At 35.1% G+C, this 8,851-nt stretch overlaps 1 protein-coding gene across 1 annotated transcript; it reads right to left on the bottom strand.

The window, feature by feature from the left end:
- Nucleotides 1-926: 926 nt before the first annotated feature.
- Nucleotides 927-8,366, bottom strand: LOC127966815 (alkaline ceramidase 3). Its single transcript, XM_052568090.1, has 10 exons — nt 8,203-8,366; nt 6,152-6,262; nt 5,982-6,034; nt 5,742-5,794; nt 5,199-5,280; nt 4,606-4,641; nt 4,206-4,264; nt 3,382-3,483; nt 2,912-3,016; nt 927-2,826 (listed from the first exon to the last, which is right to left on the bottom strand). The coding sequence occupies exons 1-10, from the start codon at nt 8,303-8,305 to the stop codon at nt 2,727-2,729; spliced, it is 804 nt and encodes a 267-aa protein (XP_052424050.1). The 5' UTR covers nt 8,306-8,366; the 3' UTR covers nt 927-2,726.
- Between the last annotated feature and the right edge of the window lie 485 nt (nt 8,367-8,851).

Raw genomic sequence — 8,851 nt, 5'->3', positions numbered from 1 at the left:
CCCTCCTTCTGACAAAAGCAGTCTGCTCTGATTGGCCAGCTGACCCAGTGCATCCTGATCACCGCAGGCAATCGTTGGAAATGTAACACCTCTTTCCATAATCACGAGCTTCATCTTTCAAAATAAATGTAAAGACAGATAATAATGTCTGTCTTTCAATTACTTGATCTTACTTGATCAATCACTTTGATCAAAGACTATAGAATACCCAAGACATGTCAATCGTATAGTTTTGAATGGGGAAAAATGTAACGCTCAATATGGCCAATCAATTGCAGGAAGCCCCGCCTTCTGAATGAAGGAGCCAATCGCTAATCGATAAAGTCAGCGAATCACTGTTGCCGCCGTTGTAGCAAAGTCAGAATTACTTTCTGTCCTAGGTTCATGAAATGGTCATCCATAAAATGCGTTGCTGTTCTGTTGTAAATAATCTTAAGGATTCCTAAATGCATCTACTTTCAGAAGGCCAAATAAAGTGTTTTTGCTTTCGCCTAGATACACACAGCTTCTCCATGACATGGCTGCTTCAACACTAACTGCGCTTACTGAAACCATGCCTTCTTTCTTTGCGTTTGGGCGGCATCACGGAAATATTTCTACATAGTGACGTAGACGTGTGGAGGTGTGGCAGTTCTCTTTGGGTTTGAGACTTTAGTCTTTGCAACTTTACAGAACTTCTCGTCTTCAGAACGTCTTGTACCAAGAGCTTGTAACACTCCAAAGAGAAAGGAAAAATTTAAATCGCATCATCTGACCCCTTTAGGTTTAAGTTTAAAAAACAGCATAGGCTAAAATGTCACGTTAAATTTATGTTAAAAATAATTAATAAAGATTCATGTTTTTCTTTTCACATTTTCTTTCCTTCCAACGTAATCGTATAGGATTGTTGCATATGAATATAAAATATTTGGCTACAGACCACCAAGTTAAATTAAAACCATGTTTAATGTTTTGGCAGCATGCATTATAATGCACCAAAAAAAGAAATGAAAAATCATTAAACACACATAACTTACATAAATCATTACACAGCCTTTACAAGACAATATTCCATTATTAAAATCCACCATTTCAGTCATAAGCATCATTAGAGGTCCAAAAATGTATGAGTGAGTGAATTTAGGCACTAAACTGCAGTGATAGTGGCAATAATTTTCCTGTTGTTGGTTCATTTGTACTCCTTGAGAAAATGCTGAGCTCTTTTATTTGAATCATTAGATAAGTGATGGAATATTTAATTTGTAGTGATTTAGTACAATGCACATCAAGGCAACAAGGAATAAACTACAGTTTAATGTAAGGCACCCTCAGTGGTACAAACACGACTCCAACGGAAGCTTTATCTGGAACACTGTGCCTCACTGGAATATGTACGATTTTCTTTTTATCCACTGTGCTTCACACAGAGATGATTGTGTTCTTGTTGAACCATTGATTTGTCACAATACATAACACAAATGACAAATCAATATTAATATTAATCTTCATACGTAACCATAACTTCACTGTTATTGTTTTCGACTGCAAGTGCAGCCAGTGGCAGATCAAGTAGTAAATATTAGAGAGGAGAATAGAATGGATAGGGCTATCTAGCTTATGAGACACCCATTGACTAGTAATAGTAAGGTTTAATATGATTTTAATCAATTTACTGAGTAACAACATTTAAGTATCTTAGCTCAATGTAAATTAGCACTCATAATAATTCCTTCATAAAATGATCACATTAACACTATATTCATAATAAGCTTCCCTAAAATGAGAATAAATTAAATTAAATCAATTAAATTACATATCGGTGACATGAGGGTCTAGACATTTTTTTGAAGGGCACAATCACGCTTAACTATGTATTTTTATACAACTATAAGTTCTTGTTTGTCCTTGAATCAACTGTGTTTTGAGTCTTGACGATCTTAAGAAGCGAGTTTGTTCAAAAACACTGATTCATTCTGAATGGCTTAATGCATTGTGGCATTGTTGATTTAGTGACTCACTTAATTTGCAAAGCAATTAATGACTTGTTAAACTGTTCTACTGTAATTAATAATGTTATTATGTAATATGTGTAACATGGAAGCGATTATGTAACATGCTACTGTATCTCTTAAAACACGGAGTACAATGACCATTATTACAGTAAAATGTGTTACACTAATACCTCATCCTCATCTTCAGAATGAAAATATCATACTTGCCTCCCAACTTACTAACATTCATTCATTTTTCAGAACTGCTTAATTTGACCTCCATAACCTCTAAAAATGAAGAGATAAAAGTAAAATCTTGCATAATCTACATTAAGTTCAAGTACAAAATATGAGATGCCAAACTGACTAGATATGATCCATCAAAGCTATATTAGTTTCCCTCATGAAAGCAACAACAACAAAAAATACCAGCTGGAACCAAATCCTAGTTTTGGCTGCTTCTTTCTCGCTAATTAGACCCCCTGATTTTTAGGACAATTTCTAAGCATATTACAGTGTGCAAAATCATGAAACCACAAACCTCTCATCTACCCTATAATAAAGACAAAAGCTTTCCTTCATTTGGGCAGCTTTCTCAGTAATGCACTTGGCAAACGGTGCGGAAAGGGGAAGAAGGGAACGGGGGAACCAAACCGACAGCCTCTGGTCACTTCCTGCTGCCGCTGAAGCTCACTGGCTGGACCTCTGTCTGTCTGAGGTCTGTGATTGGTCCATCTTCCTCTTCTCAGGTCCTTTTCAACTCGCCTTCTGAGATTCAATGTGCAGCATCGGCCAGACGCCACACAGAAACTTCACTTTTGGTCTGTGCTTGAGGTAGGTTGAGCGAATCTGAAGGCTACGACAAAAAAAATAATAATAATTAGAACCATATGCAACATTCATCATTGAATTAAGTGATTTAATGTTTCATAATTACGTACCTGAGGAGTATGTGTAAATATGAGCCCAGGCCTGTTAGGATGTGCCACCAAGCATGAAGCTGCGTAACCGCTCCGACCACAGGGGGCAGCCGCTGCCGTGTGGCTCTGAACCAAAAACAGTGACAAACAATGACGTCTTATGTTTTTCATCTGCTCTCATTTTGCTTGGTCAACCACAAAACAAAGACATTTAAGTAATATAAATATAAAATATTTAGGAGTATATATATATATATATATATATATATATATATATATATATATATATATATATATATATATATATGTGTGTGTGTGTGTGTGTGTGTGTGTGTGTGTATGTAAATATCACCATATATTCATCATATTTTTTATATCTAAATTTAGAATTAAAACAATGCACTTTCTTGTGGACTTAAATGTTACCTAATTTGACTAAAATTAAAATGATACTTAATGCATAAAGTAATGTAATGCACACGTAGATCTACCTTAGAGAGTCACAAAAGATATTATCGATGTTCCATAATAGGAATCCCAACAGGAAGATGCTTAATGATGTAAAGCAGAGGGCTCTTAGCCATGGATACACCCTGAAAAGCACAGACAAGCACTTATTTGTCTTCGTACAGATTAAAGCATTAATCATAATATACATTAATACAGACATTGTTTTAGCAAACTCATATTCAGATCTGGCTACATTCTGGTATGGAACACCCATTTTTTTAAATGTAATCAATAGAGTGCAACAGTGTGTTTCTGGATGTAAAAATCCCATTCATTTTCTCCATAGGGGAATTGATTTTGAATGATAATTTATAAAATCAGACTTAATGTGAGATACGAGCTGGTTAACCAATTCTATTTGCCAACCTGTGTTTTTTAAATAATTTTTTTTCAATAATTGTATTTAACAGCAAATTTCTTGGACAAAAACTACATTGTACGTCATTCTGCAAAACAAATCTCCACCAATCATTCACAATGTTTAATAGGACGGTGTTTCTTTCTCTCATTAAAGCTATTAGGTACACAATTTATTTTCAAATTTTTGTCATTTGTGATTACCTCATAGCTGGTTGGTTTGGTTCATATCTTATAACACTTTAACGACAACTTTTTCTAAATTGCTGTGGGAAAATGAATGGGATGAATACTTTTGCTACCTACGCTACTATTCCCAAAACGTCACAACCCTTTTTCCTTGTTGAATAAACTGTTTCACTTGGAAATATTGCACATTATAGAAAGTGAAACCAGCTTCAAATGCAGTGAATACAGATTTGGAAGAGATAAAGATTTATTCACTCACCAAGTGACTATGAAAACAGAGCGAAACACCAAGAAAGCCACTAGTACGGCATACATAACCTGGGGGAAATGATTTAGCTGTTGTTAACCTGTGTATTTAGCACCATCTGCTATATAATCAATACAATATAATTTAGCTTCCGTCGTGTTGTGCTGGTCGTATTAAACAAAGAGATCACAGCATTGTGTTTATTTACAGTCATGTACCATTCAATACCCCGAGCATGAACAGAGTCACACCCTCCTGTCATGCCTTTCAACAGCAGAAACAGACAACAAATACTGACTGCAGAAGCGGTTTTCACACTACATTGTGGTGCTCTCAAAAACACCAGACAGCATAGGATAAACCAAACTAGAGAGGCTCTTAATGCAGCATTAAATGTTTAGTCAGGCCTCACCTGATGAAACACAGGCTCCTTCCATATCAGGTAAATCTGCAAAAGATAAATGAAATGCACTTCTTGAGCATGGATAAAAAAACACCTAAAAATATCAATAATATATACAGTACATAAAGAGTGGGGACTGAGACTGTATTGAATTTTATTCATAAAGAAAAAATAATAATAATGCAGTAGAGTTTCTAAAAAAATTAAAACAATGAAAGTTTAATAAGAAAAAGAGGAAATATTTATTAAGATTTTGCGGTATTTTTTAGGTCATTTTTTTCCCCATTGTTATTGTTACTTTAAACATTTTTATGCAAAGTGTCATGGCCACTTTATGCCTAATAGACATCCAAATAAAGAATAAATAACATTCCTCAATAATGCTAAATAATATGAATGCCATATTAAGAAATATGAATGTTTAATTTAAATTAATTTATTCTTATTTCAATTCAAATTATATTGATTACTGAATTTTATTTTAAATGAAAAGGTTATTAGAAAATTTATATATATTTTTTTTTAGAAATTTCTGACATTTGCGCCCCACCCACTATTTGTGTGTGTGTGTGTGTGTGTGTGACAGTAAAGAAAAAACGTACCACACTAACAATAATACTGAAGGTCAGCAAAAGTGTAATTGGCAAATAGTTAACAGCACGCTCTTGCTTGAAGCACTCATATCTGTAATATGTGAGATCAGATTCAGAAAAAAAACGTCCATAGTAAATTACCTACAATCATGTGCTACCTTTCAAAAGTTTGGGGTCAAAAAGTTATTTCAAAAGTTTTTATTTGTATTTTTTTTTTTTTTTTTTTTTGACAGAAATGAATATTTTATTCAACAAGGACGCATTAAATTGATCAAAGGTGACAGTAAAGACATTTCTAATTTACAAACAAATAAATAATTGTAATTAAAAATATTTCACATTATTACTGTTTTACTGTATTTATAATCAAATAAATACATCCTTGTTAATCATAGACTTGCTTAAAAAAATCTCACCAACCCCAAACTTTTGAATGACAAAAGATATCCAAAAAATATTTTTCTGTTCATACAGCATCAGATCCTCATTAAGCTTATAATGAGTGTTCAGAGGTCAAAGTTGAAGCAGACAGTTTAAGAAGTGTCAACTTACAGACAGTAGACAAAGACACAGCAGCTGTAGATCATCGGCAGCTCATCCAGTAACTAAAAACAAAAGACAATCTGGAAACTGACAGCATTTGTGTGACACTTGTAAATTACTGCTATTGCTTTAGGGATGTACCGTTAGCGAACCAGCTTTGTGGCTATGAGAACAGAAGTGAAATAAAGCTTTTCATGTGCTTGGCAACAAGATGCACACTTTGAAAGGCTGAAGAAAAGTCAAGCTTACCTGCATCTCATACTGTAGTGTCATGTGGAAGCTCCATGAACCAATACCTACGGCTGGAGAGAAAAGAGAGACAACATTTAAATCATACATTTTATCTCGTTTAGGAAATGCAGTCTGGAATAACTGGGTGAAAGGTCACTTCCTAAAAAATCGCGTGAAAGATACATTACCAGCAAGTCCTAAAAAGGACCACACATAGCGTACTTCCAAACCGTCTTTACACGTCTGAATGGCTCCATAAATGGGAGGTAGGATCATAATCAGGTTACTGACAGTATTCCCTGGAGAAAGCAAAAAAAATAAAAATTTTATTAATGAATTAAAATATTAGGAAATAGTTGACCAAAAAAAAATGTTTTTGAATTCAAATGAACTCCCCCTCAGACCATCCTGGATGTACGAGTCTGTTTCTTCAGATTTGGAGAACTTAGCACTACATCACTTGCTCACCAGTGGATCATCTGTAGTGAATGGGTGCCGTCAGAATGAGAATCCAAACAGCACCCATTCACTGGAGAGGATCCGTTGGTGAGCAACTGATGTAATGCAAAATTTCTCTAAATCTGAACAAACAAACTCATCTACATCTTGGACAACCTGAGACTGAATACATTTTGAGGGTGAACTATTCCTTTATAAGTCATATTTGAGTTATTCCATGAATGATAACAGCAAAAACTGCCCTGAACTTCCCCTTGAATGGAAATGAACAATAGATAAGTGAACTTCATCCAAACTGGCTTCTTATCACCACCAGCAGCTGTCAGTTTGCTATTGTGCCTCTTTGCTGAGTTCAAGACAACTAAACCTCTACTAGAAAGCCCTACCGCGGTGTGTACAGGCCTATTGTTTCACTCTTTGGATATACGGTTTGTCACACTGAACATGGCACATTCCTTCACAAGACAACAGGCTCCCGTTGGCACTGAAATTCCTGTTGGTTCTAGCAGCGATTAAGCTTATGTTTGAAATATGACTGGGTGTAATTTATGTTTTATAATAAAGCTTCTAATCAGACTTTTTGATCCTTAAATCAAACACCACTATCCTAAAACCCTATAGGAAATTACAGCTGGAATTCAAGCTCTATTAGTATTAATGTTTGCATATCCCTTTGTGCCCTTTGACCAACTTATCAGGGTGACCTGAAATCTACTTCAGCAAACAAATGGAGATATAATGGCTACGTACACTGTGTCCTTTCCATACTGTCATATATACGACTGTAATAGAATTATTCAGCTGAGTTTTAGACAATCATTGCATTTTCAGTTTTTACTTAGAATGAAGCTTTACATTATTATTATACATCATCTACTCAGACTAACTGTAGGCTAACGTTACAAGCTAAGACCTGAAAACCAATTTTCAGTTGGTAATGTTTTTCTGTCAGCAGCAATCACTATAGTATTGTAGTAAGTACGAGTAGAATGATCAAATATACAACTTCACTAAATCTGGCATTCATATTTACAGTACACAAGATATGTTGTTAGTTACACTCTTAGTTCTTTATAACCACGTTCAGCTGACTTAGCTTCATTCTGATAGCTCTGATTCGAGTCACTGCTCACATTTTCAGAACATTTACTCATAGTCAGATTATAATTAAAGCAAATTTAAGAACGATTAACATAAGAAAGCATATGCTTGGTGGGGAACAAATATTTTCTTCTGTTCACATTATTTGATTTCACAGAAAATAAGTATCGGAGGCACGAGCTCCTCCCTAAATACTGGCACACACTGGGTTTCATTCATTCTCTTTCCGGTCATTTCATTTATTTAAATTTAGTATTTATTATTGAGCTTTACGATATAAGTTAAACGCGGACAGGGGGTCGCTGGCCTCGGCTGCCAAGTTACGAATCCTACTATGGCTGGATAACGCTTATGAATTTTTAATTAGGTTACGCTGACGTAGCTTTGGAACGTCGCTAAGAACAAGGCGTGGCTTTTTAATATTAATTACGTCACTTTGACGTTGCTTCGAACCCTTCCAATGTAGAAGACCTGTCTTTTCAATATTAATTACGCTATGCTGACGATGCCTCATAATCGTCCAGTAGCGAACGATTGCCTCATGAATATTAAGTATTACGCCTTTTCATAGTAGGGTTCGACAACGCTACTCTCTACCGTTTTAACATCCGTGTTTATCGTCCTACTCGACAATGGATCGCGTGCACCGAACACAAGCCCGACGTTCAAAAGTACTTACAGAATTCTGCGATGTAATACGTGACCACATAATTGTCCTCGCACCAGTCGAGAGTTGAGGTCGGTGTTCCCCAGTAGCCCGGCCTGTCCGCCGCCGGAGCCATGATGAGAGCCTTGAGAGGGAGATCAGATAAGTTAGCTCTGACAGGCGGAGGGAGGAGTTGCCTGTACGGTAACGGATTCAGAGCCCCGTCCAATCTGAACGGGTCTACGTGCGATAACAGTTGCACTGCAAACAATAGCCTTCTGTAACTGAATATAACGAAGAAATTGTTTCTCTAGTTTAGTGCACTTTGAAAGGTCAGCGCACTACTATATAAATACATAAAATATATAAGTTACAAATGAAAGAATAGTTCGTGAACATCGAAAGTCAAAGTATAATGGCATTTCCAGTGTATACATAAACTGTTGACCTATCATACAGCATGCAAAATTAACATTTAACCATAACTGAGAAAATACATATTGGCCATTATTTATATATATATATATATATATATATATATATATATATATATATATATATATATATATATGTATATGTATATATATATATATATATATATATATATATATATATATATATAATTTGTTAGAAATATAGCTATTTCCCTTTAAAGTTGATATTATAATATGACTGTTTAGCT

Source organism: Carassius gibelio, chromosome B10 (genome assembly GCF_023724105.1).
Source record: "Carassius gibelio isolate Cgi1373 ecotype wild population from Czech Republic chromosome B10, carGib1.2-hapl.c, whole genome shotgun sequence".
NCBI lineage: Eukaryota > Metazoa > Chordata > Actinopteri > Cypriniformes > Cyprinidae > Carassius > Carassius gibelio.
The sequence above is the reverse complement of the archived record's forward strand: the minus strand, read 5'-3'. Positions and strand labels throughout refer to the sequence as shown.

Bases quoted from the DNA above. Each gene is read 5' to 3' on its own strand.
- LOC127966815 (XM_052568090.1), bottom strand. From the start codon at position 8,305: ATGGCTCCGGCGGCGGACAGGCCGGGCTACTGGGGAACACCGACCTCA. The intron at 5,795-5,981 runs GTAAGCTTGACT...TTTTGTTTTTAG, and splicing joins CACTACAGTATGAGATGCAG to TTACTGGATGAGCTGCCGAT. The intron at 3,017-3,381 runs GTAGATCTACGT...TTTTTGGTTCAG, and splicing joins ATCTTTTGTGACTCTCTAAG to AGCCACACGGCAGCGGCTGC.